The 15,682-nt window shown below is 52.4% G+C and overlaps 6 protein-coding genes across 6 annotated transcripts; 5 read left to right on the forward strand and 1 right to left on the reverse strand.

Annotated features, from left to right (window-relative positions):
* The first annotated feature begins 475 nt into the window (after positions 1-475).
* Positions 476-3,332, forward strand: STEHIDRAFT_148959 (uncharacterized protein). The gene is made up of 12 exons (XM_007307484.1): positions 476-1,148; positions 1,198-1,242; positions 1,299-1,435; positions 1,487-1,603; positions 1,656-1,727; positions 1,781-2,037; positions 2,092-2,181; positions 2,238-2,378; positions 2,437-2,703; positions 2,756-2,854; positions 2,907-3,117; positions 3,175-3,332. The coding sequence occupies exons 1-12, from the start codon at positions 506-508 to the stop codon at positions 3,283-3,285; spliced, it is 2,190 nt and encodes a 729-aa protein (XP_007307546.1). The 5' UTR covers positions 476-505; the 3' UTR covers positions 3,286-3,332.
* A 109-nt stretch (positions 3,333-3,441) lies between these two features.
* On the reverse strand, positions 3,442-6,634 carry STEHIDRAFT_62894 (FtsJ-domain-containing protein; the record flags this gene model as incomplete). Its single annotated transcript, XM_007307191.1, has 9 exons — positions 3,442-3,492; positions 3,551-4,071; positions 4,151-4,268; positions 4,321-5,259; positions 5,319-5,436; positions 5,505-5,825; positions 5,926-6,265; positions 6,338-6,498; positions 6,573-6,634. The coding sequence occupies 9 exons, from the start codon at positions 6,632-6,634 to the stop codon at positions 3,442-3,444; spliced, it is 2,631 nt and encodes an 876-aa protein (XP_007307253.1).
* Positions 6,635-7,135: 501 nt separating this feature from the next.
* Positions 7,136-7,725, forward strand: STEHIDRAFT_63389 (uncharacterized protein; the record flags this gene model as incomplete). Its single annotated transcript, XM_007307245.1, has 4 exons — positions 7,136-7,231; positions 7,378-7,413; positions 7,473-7,573; positions 7,638-7,725. The coding sequence occupies 4 exons, from the start codon at positions 7,136-7,138 to the stop codon at positions 7,723-7,725; spliced, it is 321 nt and encodes a 106-aa protein (XP_007307307.1).
* A 779-nt stretch (positions 7,726-8,504) lies between these two features.
* On the forward strand, positions 8,505-11,240 carry STEHIDRAFT_170711 (uncharacterized protein; the record flags this gene model as incomplete). Its single annotated transcript, XM_007307485.1, has 2 exons — positions 8,505-9,111; positions 9,170-11,240. 2 exons carry the CDS (start codon positions 8,505-8,507, stop codon positions 10,525-10,527), a joined length of 1,965 nt encoding a protein of 654 aa, XP_007307547.1. The 3' UTR covers positions 10,528-11,240.
* Positions 11,241-11,791: 551 nt separating this feature from the next.
* STEHIDRAFT_22851 (uncharacterized protein) lies at positions 11,792-12,517 on the forward strand (the record flags this gene model as incomplete). The annotated part of the gene is made up of 2 exons (XM_007307163.1): positions 11,792-12,272; positions 12,339-12,517. Coding segments are annotated over 2 exons (660 nt in total), but the record flags the coding sequence as incomplete, so codon positions are not given.
* Positions 12,518-12,855: 338 nt separating this feature from the next.
* STEHIDRAFT_133350 (pali-domain-containing protein) lies at positions 12,856-14,783 on the forward strand (the record flags this gene model as incomplete). Its single annotated transcript, XM_007307486.1, has 3 exons — positions 12,856-13,084; positions 13,140-14,156; positions 14,215-14,783. 3 exons carry the CDS (start codon positions 12,856-12,858, stop codon positions 14,781-14,783), a joined length of 1,815 nt encoding a protein of 604 aa, XP_007307548.1.
* Between the last annotated feature and the right edge of the window lie 899 nt (positions 14,784-15,682).

The following is a 15,682-nucleotide window of genomic DNA, read 5'->3' on the forward strand; positions in this document are numbered from 1 at the left end:
TTCCAAGATGTGTTTCGAATAGACTGAAGCGGAGGATGCATGGCGCTACAATGGTATGGTAGTACTAGTAAGTCGGGTCCTGAGCCGAGGGTGGGCAGAAGTATCGCGGATGACCTCGACCGCACATAATCAAGGACTTCGATTTGGTCTTCCTGGTATAAAAAATGAGGAGCAAAGACAGTTGGACAAACGTGCACCATATGAAGACCGCAAAGCGAACGGATTTGAAACATACAATTTACACTCGGGTGAGGTCCGATGCTATAGTGTGCCACACTTTGAGGGGTTGACAAACAGAGGAGGTAAGGTGATATCTTTGGCCAGACGAATACGGCTCGGTCTGGCGATGTTGTGGAGGAGAGCAAGTGGAATCCTTCGTGTGGCGTCGGTGTGGCACTCGAGGTACTGGCTGACTAAGCAATTTTTACGACGCGTTCCGTGCGACACGAATTCTTGCTTGCGAGTTGGATTATACGGACCACTCTGCTCTGAGGAGACTACGTGTATGTCCCTTCTACGCCAGGCAATACGCTCTTGTGCACCCTCTCTCTACGCGTCCCGACATCGCTTCTTTTCTGCCCAAGCAGCTTTCCCCAATGCCACCTCAGACGATGCCCAACGTACTGGTGGATTCGGTCAGACTCTCGATGCTTCAGGGCCTAAAGACTCTACGACAGATTCAGTTGACTCTGACGCTACGGAGATGAAGCCGAAACGCAGACGGAGAACCGTCAAAACAGTGACAGACGAAAATGGAGAGGTTAGGGAGCGGAAGCCGAGGAAGAAGGCGGACTTGGAGGAGGAACCTCAACGAAATCCACTCGAGCCAGGTCAGACTGAACTGTGGCTGCAATCTTTGCAGAACGCTGGTCTTGCTCCTTCACTTAGAGAAGACCTGGATAAACTGCGACGATCTCCTCCGGGAATTGGATCTCCGAATTATGGGGAACAATACGATGACTTACTCGACACTGTAACTCGGACCTTCAGCGCTGCTCAGTTGAGTTCGTTTTGTCAGCAACTGGGATTCCCTTACTACAAACGGCGCAAGATGGAGCTCGCAGAGTCAATATTGGGTTATTGGAGCTGGCGACCACCAAGGGAAATTGAACGGAGGATACGGGAAGAAACTGAGATATTACCACAGAGTACGTGCTGTCTTGTTCAAGCGAACTATAGCGCTAAGTTGTTTTACAGCTTTTCCTCTGGAACAGTATCATCTGTTCTTAGTAATGGGCAAAGGTAGGGTTCACTCTTCGAGCTGGTCCCTGAATGTGGTTTTAATGCCTAGCCTACAGACGGCAGCGATCTCCTACGAATGTCTAAACGACACAACGTTTATATCTCTCTAACACGAAATCCCTTGGCCCTACGGGTGGAAGGTATACGGTCTTCTCTGGCCGCTGTCGCAGAACATCTCAAGTCTGTCAAAGAGGTGTGCACGTTTACTTTTGCAATGAGCTTCGTCACCTTGACCAAACCGTAGAATAGGATTGAGGAGGTGTTCGAGACCCCAACGAAAAAGCCTGTTCGGCATGATCTTATCCAGAGGATATCTCGGATAGCCAATGCCTTTATCGAGAATCTGAAGACGGAAGGCCAGGTTCGTGCTCGAAGTTTCCCTTCCGTCTCGCACGTCTGTTGAAATTGTACAGGTCAGAGTCTGCGCGAATGATCAAGTGAGCCTAACCGGTGCCAAACGTCTGGCTATGCGGGCGGCCTCCGAGGCAAGCTCTATCCCCGCCTGTTAAATTCAATCTATTCCTCACACCTTTCGTAGATGGGGTCTGCCAATCAACTATTGTCTTACCGGCCGCCTGAATATGACAATCCGGCTGTGTTGCCGACTATGTCTCCACTGCAAACATATTCTCTGTATCCATTCTTGTCCCCTCGTGCGCCTCCATGGCAGGTAAACACCAGTGGCACATTTAGATGGCGTCGTGTGGGGGACTGGCTTGGGATAGATCAAGTCGAGAATGTGAAGGAGACAGGTGGACTTGCGGGCGAGAGAGGAGCTTTCCGTGATCTCAAAGAGCAAGTACTTCTCTACTCCACAAAGACACGTCTAGCTGATGATGTCTCTTTCAGCGGGCATGTACAACTTAGGCAGGTGCTCAAGCAAGGGCTGCCGGAGGTTCACGACGCATCTGTGGGTTACAAACGGATCATTACTGCCCAGTGAGTTGGTCGAATGCCCATGTCTTGCGACTTCGGTTGAGTGAGCGTTTGAATAGGACTGGTCATCTGTTATACGCTTCACCAAACCAGGGTCAGCGGACGTCTATTGTCCCACCTGTCATGGGTCACAAGCAGTATTCTGAACTACTTCAGTGGATCTCCGAGGATAATCAGCGTCGGCCATCCTTCGTCGAAACGTATGTTGATGCTCTCTACCCATTTTCCCGGCTGAAAAGTTTGTTCACCTTCATCCAGTTTACCCGCCTCTCTCCTGCGGTCAACGCCGGCCGAGCCTACCACTATCCATCGGCTAGTCTACAATGCGCTCGAGATCGCAGAATCTTTGGATAGAACCAAAATCACTCCACCGAGGAAGACTGTCAACTTTGAAATCGTACTTCAGGAGCCTTCGTCGTTGAATAATATGCCTAAGACAGAGACTTCAAATGACAAGCAGCCGTACGCTGGTTCCAAATGCTGGAAGGGACTTCACACCGATGTGGACGTGCTGATGCCTGATCGGTGATTTATCGTACACCTCTACGTCACCCAGCGGCCACTGATGTCTTTCCAGCCCTATAGATCTACGATTTACGGTCAAGGATATGGTGAACATCAGTGCTGGTAGCGAACCGGACGCCCTGCAAGCGTATCATGATGCCCTTTGTGCATAGTGAGTGGAGCTTTTGCAACTGTCTGATCGTCTGCTCATAATTCGATGACAGCCTGGAATCCACTGAGCCGGACCCAACACAACCTACACCGCCTCTAACGCTACACTACGATGGCCAGGACTATATTCTCGGTTCGAGTACCACAATACGACAGAGCCGAGAAGATCTGCAGAGTCGCCTCAGTGTACCGGATGGCTCTGTCGAAGCCGTGACGGAGAGTACGCTCGATCTTGAGACTAACCACAAGTCTGCTGTTTGCTTGGTGAGTTATTCCTTCACTTCTTGCAGTCATCAAAAGTCTTATCTTGACCTTGTGCAGATTTCGTGCACAAACTATGAGTCGGATGTGATCTGGAAGGCGTTCCTGAGTGACTGTGACCAGTTCACAACGGCTCTTTATAAGGCTAGCCGGAACCAGCTTTTATTCTGACCCTCCATGTATCCCATATCACACACACACTGCTCAGGCGGATAATATTGCGCACAATATTGCATTGCGCGAAGGTCCCGAGTGAAAAGGAACGAGGACAAAACGACGCAACAGAGAAAGATACAGCAAGGAATGAAAACTGAGGAATGGGCACTTTCAATGTTTCCGCTTCTTGTTCTCTTTCTCCTTCCGCTTCTTGGCTCGCATCTAAGGAAATGACGATTAGACCCAGATAATGGCTAATAAGAAGCAAAAAAAAACATACCTCTTTCTTCATTCTCGAGTCCACCATCGCATACCGACCCTTTACACCCTTCGGCCTCCCCTTTACTCCCCTGTTTACGCCCTTCGCCACGACGACCTTGATGTCCTTCTTCTCCTTTTTTCCCTTGCTCAACCCCTTCCTCATCAACTTCTCCACCTGCTGTGCCTTCTCCCTCTCCGTCATATCATCCGTCTGCGTCACTCCCTCCGCCTTCTTCATCGCCTTGTCCAACCTCTGCGCCGCCTTGAACTTCTTCCGAGCCTTGGCTTCAGCGACCTTCTTGATAGGCCGGGCGTCGAGCGCGCGTTGCTTCGCACGGAGAGACTGGATGGCCTCTTTCGTGATGGGGATGTTGGCCATGTAGTGTTTTGATTCGTCGTCGAGGAACCAGTCGGGGAGGTCGTCTTTGGAGTTGAGGGAGTAGCGGGTGAAGCCTTCGTTGATGAGGTCGGTTTTGGTCGTCTGGCGGTTGACGAGTTGTTGGGCTAGTGTGACTGCTTCGGCGGTGAGGAGGCCGTGTTCTGTGTGTCGAAGGAAGGGATAAACGAGAAAGTTAGTAGTGTGGCGGGGTTGGGAAGAATAAGTAGGAGGGTGGCGTACTCCGGATTTGTGCCTGCTTGGCTTCGTCCTCATTTTCGTCTGCGACATCCCACATGTCAGTGTCGTCTGGTTCTTGAGGAACAACCTCGAAGTCGTCGTCATCTTCACTTGCTGATGGCTGTGGGAAGAGGATGAGCAGAGCTATAGCGTAAAAGCCTGAGAGGACTCACCTCATCAGCCTCCTCTTCACTGGCCTCCTCTTCCGTCTCAACGTCTTCAGCATCAAGGCCACTCTCTTCCTCGCTGTCAGGGATCGCATCCAGACCATCCATGCCGCCGAACACGTCCTGACTAAACCAAAGGTCTGCTGCGCGGCTTGAAGCTGGAACGACCTTCGCATCTTCAGTAGCGAACCTGGCCTTCTTCTTCCCGTTCTCCTGTACTTGGCCCGGTCTTCTCCTCTTCTGTCCTGCCGACACATCCTGGTCCTCTACCTCCTCATTACTATCACTCTCCTCATCCGAAGATTGGTCATTTCTTCCCTTCGCCTTCTGCATCACGTCCCAGCCACCTTCCTCGTCTTCCTCCTCATCCGAGCTCCCATCCTTAGCTTCCTTGATCCCATGCCATTCCTCTCGCTCCTTATTCTTCTTCCTCGCCTCCTTCACCTTATACTTCGAATCTCGCTCCGCCAACCTCTCCTTATACGAATCATATAGCCCGTCCAACTCGTCCTCCAGCCCCTTCGTCTTCTTCTCCCTCTCCTCATCCGAATCCAACCCCTCCTCCTCACTCTCACTCTCCTCCTCGTCCTCCTCCTCACTCTCGTCCTCATCCTGGTTCCGACTCGCAAACTTCGAAACACCCCCCTTCTTCTTCAACACCCTCTCCGTGTCTCCAAGATCGAACATGTCCTCGTCCGCAATCAAAGCCTGGTCCTGCTGTTCCAGACCGATATCGAGCGGCGCGGTCATGGAGAGCTGCATGCGTTGAATCGTCCGCGTCTTGACTTCGTTTGCTTTTCGGCGCTCGCGTTTCGTGCGGGCGGAGGCTTCTGCGTTGAGTCGCTCGAGCTCCTTTTGGATCTGTTCTTCTTCGTCGATGTCTTCGGTGATTTCGACGACTTCGGTGGCGTCTTCGGTGGATTTCGTCTTCACGTCCAGACCGAGCTATGTATTTCGGGAGCGTTCAGGGTTTGAATTAAATATAAGAGAAGTGTTATGCGTACCTCCTCGCGAAGCGCTGTCCTCCACTTCAGTAGAGTTTTGAAGTCACCCTTCCCGAGCACTTTCAAGTCGTCAAGGTTGGCCTTGACGTCGGTGGTGGTGATATCCATTGCAGCCCACCTACACAACACCAAGTCAACAAACACGCATCACAATGATGTGTGAGCATGAAAAGAAGAGATACTTACTCTTTCTCCTCCTCCGTCTGGAACACCATCTGGTTCACGGATCCAAGGACCGCGATCGGCTCCGCAGAGTTCACGAACTCCGACACTCCAACCTTGTTGAAGAGTATGTAATCTCCATCCGCGTAACCCTCACGTTTTCGGCGGCTCTTTTCGGGCTGGAAAACGTTAGCTTGGACGTTGTTGGCTGAGGAGCCTTTATCGCCTGTGGCGGTCGTGGCGGAAAGATCCTTGAAGACGTGCTTGGGATCGAGGAATTTGGGGTCTATATGTTTTGGTGCGTGGAAGTCACGACAGACGACGAAAATCTCGGCGGAGACATTACTGAACAGTCAACCGAAAAAAAAATGATCAGCCACTGTGGCCCTGGAACAACCTCACTGCGCGAGACGCAGTAAAATAAAATAATGAGACACAAACGAACCGTGAAGAAGGCGGCTTCGTCGCCTCGACCTTCCCGAACAACTGGTTGAACACCCAGATGAGGTTGTTGTAGTCCACGCTACGGAAGACCTTGGTCACGAATGTCCCGCCCTTGATGAGGAACTCGACTGCGAGTTTGAGACTCATGAGCACGAGCTCAGATTGGGAGTAGGCGTCCTGAACCCAGGCGGTACCGACGTTAGGAGCACCATCGTGCAGGACGACGTCGGCTTTCCAGTCTTTGAGTTCACCGCGGAGGAGGTTGCGGCAGTGGGAGGTGGTGATGTCGGCGGCGAAGGTGGAGACGCGGGGGATAGGTTTTATTGGAACTAAGTCGACACCTGGAAGGAATAGGTAATATAGTAATATGTGTTAGAAGGTAGATGGATGAGTTATGGGGCGGAGGAACGCACCGACGATGAGACTGTTCACGGGCATGTATTTACTCGCTACTTGTAGCCAACCACCGGGAGCGGCACACAGGTCGATACAGCATCGTGAAGACTCGAGAAAGGAGTACTTTTTGTTGAGCTGGATGAGCTTAAAGGCTGAACGGGCACGATAGCCTTGTTCTCTGTAGGGTGCCAATATTAGAACGAGGTTCAGGCTGAGGAGTATAGGAAGTAGAAGGAAGAGGTAAAGACGTACTTTGCAAGCTTGTAGTACTTGTCGAGACGACCCTTACCGGTCTTTTTCTGAGCCTTACCCATCGCAAGAGTCAAACAGACCTAACAAAGAAGAAAACTAGATAGAAAGGACCCGTACCCGCCGTAAGAGGCCGTGAAGGAAGAAAGTGAGGAAGAGCTGCTCCTGCCAAAGTCGCTTTGCAGAAATTTCGAAATCTCGATCACTCCGTCCCGAATGGGAAAGAGTGGCGCCGGGTTGACGGCCAAGCACCTTCGCCTCCGCAATGGGTCCCGGCAAGTCTGGTCCTTGTCCAATGGATTTCTTGCCGGCTCACTCACAACTTGCTTCACACACCCACTAGTCAGGCTTTATAAGGACTCCCTTTACACACCCTAATCCCACATTCTCTTCTGCCCATTTCGCCGTACCACAATCCGACCCTCCCAAAACTCCTCATATCGTTTACATAACATGCCCTTCGCACCCAATGCTGCTCTAATTTGGCGCACAGGAAGTGCTTTTGGTGTGTTGTTTTCCTTTTCTAGACAGGTCCTGTACTCATCGACTTCCAAGTGGTCGCCGGGATGATTGCTGGCGCGTTTGGTTCACATGGTTTGAAGAGTAGACCAGGAATGACTACCGACAGGCAAACTGCTTTTATGACTGCTGTACACTACGCGGTGAGTGTATCTTGTTGAGAATATTAAGGACAAGGTAGACCTCGTATGCTGGAACACCGTGTGCGCTTGGTGCCACCCGAGTTCTCGTTGTCACGTCGCTTGTGTGGCCCATTCACTGACATACATTCCTTCTCTTGTCCACATAGGTATATAACGGTCTTGGACTCCTCGTCATCTCTTCTGTACGTTGATGCTATATGATTACTTATCCTGGAGCTGTGCTTGACAAGGCCTTTTGCAGCACCCACGGTTTGCGGTCCACCGCTTTGCCACCCCTGCCATCGCGCTTGGCGGACTTCTCTTTTCGGGTACCATTTTTGGTCTGACTCTGAACAGGGACCGGTACGTGTAATGTCCTGTGGTCGTAGGTCATTTGACTTTGCTTTTGACCACCGAGTATGTATAGATTTAAGGCTTTGGGTCCAGTCACACCTATGGGTGGCGCTTTGATGATCGCTGGGTATGTGGCTCTCGTCTGCTTCCTGCGATCATGATGACAGTTGCTGAGTTACATTCTTCCGCTAGATACATTTCTCTGTTGTTCTAAGCTATGTATGATGGATAGTTGGGATGTTGCTTTTACTGTACCTATATTTTTCTTCGTCGACGAGTGATTACTAGGTGCTTAGTAAACCGCGATGCCTATTCTGCGGCCGACCCGCTGTGTGTCGTCAAGTCCCTCTTGTCATACGTGGTCCTGCGCATGGGGGGCTGTGCAACAGAACTGATGCTGCGGGAAACAGCGGGTAACGCGAGGGAGGCAGGCAGGAAAAGAATTAGTTGATTCCCCGAGTTCAACTGCCTTCCTGATGAGGGCCACAAAGAGTCTTGGCGAGCAATGCAGCCTGCGTCATCGCCGAACATATATTAACTTATCATATTGTTGCATAATGGCTCGTCGATATTTTCGAGCTCCCTCAGAGTGCGACTTCATAAGTAGGGCTGGGCAGCGCACAAGGCGTCCAGACATTTTCAAACGAGCAAAAGCTGGAAGAGATGGAAGAGGAGAGATCACGTGGTGAAAAACGAACCGCATCAAATGAACTCCGATTGAGATTCCGATGCCAACGCGACACCGACTGACTGATTCCTGTTCGTTACATAACCAGCGTATTCTCTTCTCCCTCTCCTCTCTCAACACAAGCCTCAAGCGCCACCGTCATCGTCCATCGTCCCTTCGTCGTCGTTCCCGCCGTCGTCGACGACCACCGCCCACCAAGAGCGCCCACCTGCTCACTAATCGTCACATCGCTCACAGTATCGATCTCGCTCCATGTCCGAGACCCACGCCGGTCCCCCGACGCCTCAACGTAGCGTCTCCTCTCCCGATACTTTTTTCACCTCCGCCGCCGCCTCCTTCAACCCTCGCCCGTATCAGCCTCCCATCCAAGGACCGCGACCAAGACCACCCCCAGCTGCTCGCAACAACTCGCTCATGCATCCCCATATCCCCATGGATCCTCTCCCAACCGACCCCGGTGCAATCTTCATCCACCCGCCCTTCGACAATTTTCCCGGACACGAGAACTATCCTGAAGGTATCACCTACTCTGTCATGGCTGCCAACCCAGAGTGGTTCCTAGATCCCACCGATTACACTTCGGAGAATCAAACTCACAACAATCCACACGCTATCGGTTATCCCACTCAGCTCGAGCCTCCCAGAGGTTGGAACCCCTCGAGGAAGAAGGATCTCAAGGATCGTGGCGGCGATGGCTGGCCTCAAGGGGAAGAACCTCGTCTCCGCTGCACTTTCTGCAGGAGAACTTACGCTGGGATCAACGCTAAAAGCATGTGGCGTCGTCATGTTCATGAGAAACACAAGGTCGACATGGCCAACCGCCGCCACACCACCGGAGGCGGTCGCACAGCGCCTACCAGTACGTTGATCTCACTATGCGCTTCAGTATCAACTTGACTCATTCGTTTCTGGCTAAGAACAAGCCAACGATAAGGAGAATGTGTCGGTGCCCTCCAAAGCTGGCAGGGCGAACAAAGCCTCTGCATCTCAATCTGCCGCTCCCCGGGCGTCCTCTTCAAAGTCGAGGCAACGCTCGACGACTGCTGCTAGCGCTCCTCCTCCAGCCTATTCCGCTGCTCTTTACGACAGAGGGAATGGCCATGAGTCGCACGACGACTACGACTACGAATACGATGGGGAAGAAGACGAGCTAAACCCCCCTGGCGCGCCTCGCATTCCTCAAGAAGAGTTCCCTGCTCCTGCATATGAACATGATCTATCCCGCCCATCTGTCTCCCGCTCCGGTTTCAGTGCGTCACCTCCTCCGGACTCACCTCAGTCTGATACTCTCGACGAATACGTCCCACCGTATACTCCGCCCGAGGAACCAGAAGAACAGAGGCCCTCTTCTCCTGTGCTCGCCCTCAACGACCCTGACTATGGTCTTATCACGCCCAATTATCACCCCTCACCGTTCCGCGCCGTCAAAGCCTGGCGCTTCCCGGATCCGAGTCACCCGCTGCACCAGGACGTGGGCGAGCTACCTCTCGCTGCTGTCACTGGTTACGCACCCAGTCCATCCTCAGCCGTCAAGACCTCGCCTTCCGGCCTTGATGCCAGCCCGCTCATCATTTCGTCGACGACGCGCAGACCCGCGAGCTTGTTTAATACTCCGAGCGTGGGCGTAATCACCAGACGGGCGGAGAACACTCTGGAACGCATGTTCGACGAGCCCTCCCCCGCCCCCATGTCTACTCCTCGCAAGCTGTTCGATTCTCCCGGGCCCGTGATCGATCGTCTGCTGGGCAAGCGAGGTCGTTCTGACGATTCGCCCTCGTCCAGGTCCCTCTTCAACCTTACACCTGGGCGCTGGGCCAGTGGCACCTCCGGCAATCTCTTCGGGCCCGCTCTCCCCGCGGGCGACGATCCGTTTGCCACTTATAAGACCCCACGCAAGACGGACAGTCCGTTCTTCAGGGACAGGTTCAGGAGCAGTGAAGGCAGTAGTTCCAGCCCCATGATTGTCACTCCGCCGAACGATAGTCCCATAGTCCGTCTTCGTAAGGCATCGGGCCTCAAGAGCAAAGGCACGGATAAGTCGAAGAGTACAGTCGGTCTTTTGGATGCGTTCATGCAAACGCGATCAGGGGTGAGGGTTCTCGATGAAGAGGCGGGGAATGAAGACGAAAGTGGCAGTGAGGATTCGGATGGGTGGGATCCACTTGCAAAGGGACGTTTGAGCAGCTCTAAAGAGTTGATGAACTCGAGGTTGTCGAATGAGAGGTCTACACCTGGTCGTCCGCCAATGAAGAGGAGGAGGAAGAGCGAGGATTAGACGGGACGAACCGATCCCTTCCGGGCTTTGGTAGGGTGTTCTTCGCCCTTTGGTTTCTCCGCGCGATGTTGTTGTCACGACTTGCTATCGACGTTCTGTTTCCCTGCTTGCTTTCACTATGTATCCCTACTGGCGAGCTGTATCGCTTGCGGGCCTCGTTCAAGACCTTGTATATTCTCATCTATCCATCCATTCGCTCAGCCGCTCATCCATCCCAGTGTGTCATACGCATCGTTTCTTGACCTTCATCCATCTATGTATGCCTGTCTCTCTTCATTTTGTGGTATAGTTTCCTGATCACGTAGTTCGATACGCGGCGCCTCCTTTCTCCCTTGATCCCATCTACTTCTTTCTTGTCTTTCGACACTCACTCCCTTGCGACCCATCATCTCGATCTCGTTACTTAAAGGCTTCACGTCTTGATATACGTAGATGCACCCCTCTTCTTTCTAGTTACTAGCACGTCCATCGCGGCTGCTCTGCGTCCTCCTCGTTTCTTTTTACTTTCGTCATCTTATTATCGTGTGGTCGCCATGTTTTCTTTGCGTCCCCCACGTCCGCTTGGTCTTTGACTCTTGCATCGTCGAACATTTTCTTCTCATGCATGACATGATGACCCTATGCCTCCCCTTATTTTCCTGTTGTGTTCCGCATACTCTTCACTCAGTAATAGCCATGGTCTTTTACTACCAAGACAGTGACCTGTTCTCGACGTCCTTACGCTTGTCTGTGATTTGTGGCTCTGGCTCGTGATTACTGTGTCTTGGAATGATGAAAGCTGTTGAAGTTTCTGCGTTCGCTTGCTTGTATGTGTATACGTATTTATCGAACGTGCCCTATCATCTATGGTACTACTGCGACCACCCTCGTACATACGGACAGACGATTCGAGCGGTGGTTCAAGTTGGTGTCAGTGTATTGAATTATCATCTACGTATACAGTTTTTGTTGCTATAAGTATACAGGGACACGCGACTTCATTCGTTCATCTTTCCATTTGCTGTGAGAATCATTCAAACTCGAGACAGGCTACCGAATTGTATCGGCCTGACGAATGAATGAGTCAAATGCGAGGTTGTGACTCGAGCTGTTGGCTTTCGGTGCTTATAAGTGCGATATTGTAGGACGGCAGTATCCCCCGTACCTGCTCTACTACTGCTCTACTACCCACACGGCTTTCGCTGCCGACAGAAGTAGCGAAAAGATGTCATACCCACCAGCTACGCCGGTAGTCACATCCTCACCTCATCCTCGACTACATCCTCTTCGTCTCTCGCCGACCACGAACGAGCCCTACCTGACTCTTCCGGCTCCATATTCACATATAATCATCACCCCGCCTAGAGCGTCGGATGTAGAGGCGCATAGGGCGATTATAGATGATCCGAGGGTTTATAGGTGGTTGGCTGGTCCGACGATTCCATACCCGGTGGAGAGAGCGAGGGCGTTTGTGGCGAGGGGACAGGGGGTGGCGAGGGAGGCGTTGGCGGAGCTGACAGGCGAAGACTCGAGTTCAGGAAGGGAGGTGGAGGGACTGGCAGGCGAGGGGCTGCGGATGGTTAGTCGGTGTCCGGTGAATATTATTAGGGAGAGACGAGAGGATGGCACGGAGGTTTATTTGGGTGATTGTTCGTTTGCGAGGTATCGGTTTTTGGACGAGCAGGATCCAGACGAGCGGAAGAGAATGATAGATGCGAATGAAGCGTTGCCAGTCGGATATCCTCAGATTGTTTGGGAATTGGCAGGTAAGGAATGAGCGCTTGAGCAAGTGAACTGAGCTGGAGCAACTAAAGTGATGATATTCGTTGCAGATTTTTTGAGCCCAACACATCATGGACAAGGTATCATGACGGCAGTAATGGATACACTGATGAACGAATGGTGTGTTCCACGGATGGGTATGAGACATGTTCGAACGGCAATCTTTGTTGGGAACGAGGGGAGCCGTCGCGTGATGGAGAAGAACGGGTTCGCGCTGTGGAAGACGGTGGAGGGATGCATAGACGTGCCAGCCAAGGGCGAATATCCAGCCGAGCGAAAGTCGCTGGAGTTTATGGAATGGAGGATGTAGAGTAACAGACATGAGCAGAGACGGAAGATAGAGATCCGAGGGAAATGCGCAGATATTAGCCAAGAAATGGCGGTGTGTGGCGTGGGTTGTGGCGAGGAGCGGAGGCTGTGGAAACGGAAGCACAGCCGCTGCGAGCTTGGCCTCCTCCCTTCGTCTCCATCCACATCCACATCTTCACCCGTCCGCCCCTCCTCAGCCGCTATCTCGACTCTAACTTATCTTATTTTTGCTCTTGCCTCTATATCGCCCTCGTCCCGATGGGCATCATAAGGCCTGCCACACCGGGCTTTCTTGTCACTCTCGTCGCGACCATCCTTTTAGCAGTCGTCTCTTTCTCTGTTCCTTGGGTCAAATCAGTTTACTTCCTCAAGGCATCGCTCCAGGTCGAGAGTGTTAACGGGTCCATTACATTTGGTACTCTTGGTTACTGTACCACGCTCTCGAATGGAACAACATGTTCATCACCCTCTGTCGGCTATGAATACGGTTCGTTTTGCCAGCATGCACATCAGCCTGTGAAACCTCATCCTACTCCACTCAGACATCAACGCACTCGTCGGCGACGATACCTCCATCCAAATCCCCCAGGTCGTAGTTAAATGGGTCACCTACGCCCTCGTGCTTCATATCGTGGCACTCGTCCTCGCAGCCGGATCGTCCGTCTTTGGCCTTCTCGCCCACGTCCGCGAATTTTCCATGACATGCTGCAGTACCTGCATCTCCGGCTTCGCAGCCGTGATCGCACTCCTCGCATTCGTCTTCGACATCGCCTTCTTCTTCCTTGCCAAATCCCGCATCAACTCCGTCGATGGTGGCTCAGCCTCCATGGGAAACGGTATCTGGCTCACCCTCGCCGCCTGGGTCCTCCTCTTCTTCAGCGGCTGCTTCTACGGTATCGGCAAATGTTGTATCCGTCGCAACCCTCGACACCCGTACTCTAAATCTACCGACGAAGATCAGAGATGGAAGGGGAACAACGCGGCCATGCCGGGAGGGTATGAGGAGCAGATGCGTCTTGATGCCGTCAAGGCAGAAGCGGATCGCAAGGCGAGGCAGAAGCAGGGCGAAATTGGTCTGCCCGCTTTTCAAGAGTATGATCCCACGCAGCCTCTGACGACCGCTCACGAAGACGAAGAGCATTCGCTTTCCTATCATGATACGCACCCTGGTGCTGCCGCGGTGGGAGCAGGTGCCGCTGCAGGCGCTTATACCGCACGCAACGAAGGCCACTATGCTAATGGATATGCTCCCGCGCCGACGAACACCCGAGCGGTGGATGAGTACTACTCGCCATCGAATCAGACATCCAACAATGCGTACCCCCCACAACCCAGGAGACAGGGATCACAGTCCACTACCGCCTACTCCGCGTCAAACTATGGCTACGCAGGTGCTGGTGCTGCTGGTGCTGGTGCTGGTGCTGCTACGCATGATTATCTGAACACGAACCCAAGCTACGGTCATCAACAATACCCCACGCAAGCGACTGGTCAATACCCCACGGCCCATGACCAATATCCCAGCCAGGTCATATATGGCCATGCCGTAGAGTCTTCAGGTGAGTCATACCCGAATATTCTTCAGTATGCCGTTTGACTGAATGTCTGTATCAATAGCAAACTCAACGTATCCATCGAACGCCTATGCCGATCCCTACGCCGCATCTCGATCACCTCCCGTCCCCGACGCTTACAACCAAACGAACTATTACAATACCGCACCGTATACCCAAACTACCACTCCTCCCGCTCTAGGACCTCCGAGTGGCCACAACGCCGCCACAGCTGCTGCCGCCGCCGCCCTAGGTGCAGGTTCAGCCTCGGGCTCCGGCGCAAACTCCTACTACACCCCGGGTACCACAACTTCACCACCTCCAGCCACACAACCACGATCGTACACCCTCGGCGGTGGTGGCTATGGCGACAACGTCGTTCCCGAACTGCCTTCGGGTTCGTCGCTATACGGTGGAGGTGCGGCAGCAGCGTCTGGAAGCTCGTCAAGAGCACCGCAGATCAATACGGCGGTGCCCGGGGCGTCGAGTTATACGAGTCCGACGAGGGGACCGGCGGGCCCGAGGCAGCAGATGGTGTTGCATGGGAGTCCGACGAATGAGTACGAGGATAGTCCGCCGGTGTATGATGAAGGGTTGGCACAGCCTGCTGGGCAGTGGAATTCGAAACGTTGAACGTCGTGTTTTGGGCCCGAGTCTGTGCGTGTTTCTGTTTTGTCAAGGTGAGGTGGGGGTACTGACATGATGTGATTACCTTACAGGTCTCTCTCTGTTTGATCTTGTTTCTTTCCTTCTTTATCCTTCGTGTCCAGCCCTATATTATCTGCTGTGAACTTGAACTCTTCTTTTCGAGACTTTCTCTAGTTTTGTTGTCGCTGTTCGTGTCTCCGAATTACCCTCTCGTATTCTTGTCATTCGACCTGGACTTGGCTGTTTGCTACGAATGTGATGACGAATTAGGATGTATATAGGTACATAGGTTGCATATGTGATCACGGTGTCGCTGACGGACTTGAAACCTTTTGAATAATGTTTTTATAGGAAGCGTCAACTTATGTGGCACGGTGGGCAAAACTTGGGAATTGGTGTAAGTAGTTGAGTGCGCCAGACCAGTGGATCGACTAAATGTTCAAGGCTGCGTTCGCGCTTCCATTCGTGCTGCAGCTATTCGTGGGTCATTTATGGTTGACTCACTCGGGCTGGCTCTCGACTCAGACCCGATGAGGCAGATATATATCTCACAAACACGCTATATAAACATCTTCAAGGGGCTGTACCACCGTTCACACGTACTCGGACAATGCATCTCTCTCCTTCTCTGCTCTTTGACTCTCTGTATCGAGCTGACAAGCTAATACGCGGATTAAACCGACTTGTCCACAGTACTATGCCGAGTTACCGTGGACTACGACTATTATCTCTCGGTGCGTCCTTCTCGTCCTATTCAAACACGTATACGAAGCTTCCACCAGGTTAGACTGAAGAGATACGCTCATAGTAGAATTTCACATCACGATGGCTCGCCATGCAGCGCAACGACAAGTAAAGCTGTAGGCTTCGGAGTCTTATAGTAA

This window comes from Stereum hirsutum, assembly GCF_000264905.1.
Source record: "Stereum hirsutum FP-91666 SS1 unplaced genomic scaffold STEHIscaffold_13, whole genome shotgun sequence".
In the NCBI taxonomy this organism is placed as follows: Eukaryota; Fungi; Basidiomycota; class Agaricomycetes; order Russulales; family Stereaceae; genus Stereum; species Stereum hirsutum.